The sequence below is a fragment of the Exserohilum turcica genome, assembly GCF_000359705.1.
Source record: "Exserohilum turcica Et28A unplaced genomic scaffold SETTUscaffold_13, whole genome shotgun sequence".
Taxonomy (NCBI): domain Eukaryota; kingdom Fungi; phylum Ascomycota; class Dothideomycetes; order Pleosporales; family Pleosporaceae; genus Exserohilum; species Exserohilum turcicum.
The window spans coordinates 1,297,093-1,298,062 of record NW_007359948.1 but is presented as its reverse complement, the minus strand read 5'-3'; the positions used below and the strand labels follow the sequence as shown (position 1 = coordinate 1,298,062).

Here is a 970-nt window from a genome sequence, read left to right as displayed (position 1 = left end):
ATAGGTATTAAAGTGCTCTAACTAGGCAAGACTAAGCTAATTATTCGTCTAGCTATTAGAACTAACTTTAAGAACCTAGTTAGCAGGTAAATTCTTAAACTAGACGTTAATAAGCACCTTACTTATAAAGATAACAAAAGGTAGTATTTAGCAACCTAACGCGCCTACGCCTTAGATTATAGTAACCTACTTATAGTTGCTTAGCTATATTTACTTCTTTTTTCTATATTCTTCTAATGCTATAATTAATAACTGTAACGGGCTGAACGCCCTTCGCCTCCCATACTCGTCTACGACCTCGTTTACTCCACCTGCCCGGCCTGATTGTTACCCTAGCAACCAGCATTGTATATAGATAGCTACGTAGCCGAGAGCTTAGCTCTCTATCGAATACAATCTTGTTACCTTGGCCTGTCCGATCGTGCTCCCGAGCTTAAGACTACCCTCCGGGGTCGAGCCCCTTACATTTTGTATTCGATCACCAGCTAGCTAAGAGATTAGACAAGCGTCTAGCCCTCGCCAGAAAATTTTTTACTATCCACCAGAACTATGTCCAGCCCCAGCCAGAACCAGAACGCTCTTCTGCTGCTGGTACAGCAGCTCCAGCAAGAGCTCCAGAACCAGCGATCAGAGATTACCTCCCTGCGCGACAGCGTCGCCCAGCTCCAGCTCCAGCTTCAGTCCCGCCAGCACCCGAACGACGCTCAGACGCGAGTCCGAGTGCGCCTACCAGATCCGCCAGAGGGACGATGAGTCGCTAATCGCCTACCTTGCGCGATTCGAGCGGCTATCGTTTGAAGCAAAGGCTTCCTCGTGGCCAGATATCTCCCGCGTCACAACGCTGCATCGCGGTCTCCGACAGTCGCTCAGGCAGAAGCTCGAGGAGTTAAACGACTCTCTCTTCAGCCTTCCGTACGATCAGTACGTAGAGACCATGCAGAGCGCCGAGAGGCGTTCGAAGCGTTTTCCT

At 49.1% G+C, this 970-nt stretch overlaps 1 protein-coding gene across 1 annotated transcript; it reads left to right on the top strand.

Moving 5' to 3' along the window:
* Positions 1-549: 549 nt before the first annotated feature.
* Positions 550-962, top strand: SETTUDRAFT_26662 (uncharacterized protein; the record flags this gene model as incomplete). Its single annotated transcript, XM_008024702.1, has 2 exons — positions 550-720; positions 785-962. Coding segments are annotated over 2 exons (349 nt in total), but the record flags the coding sequence as incomplete, so codon positions are not given.
* Between the last annotated feature and the right edge of the window lie 8 nt (positions 963-970).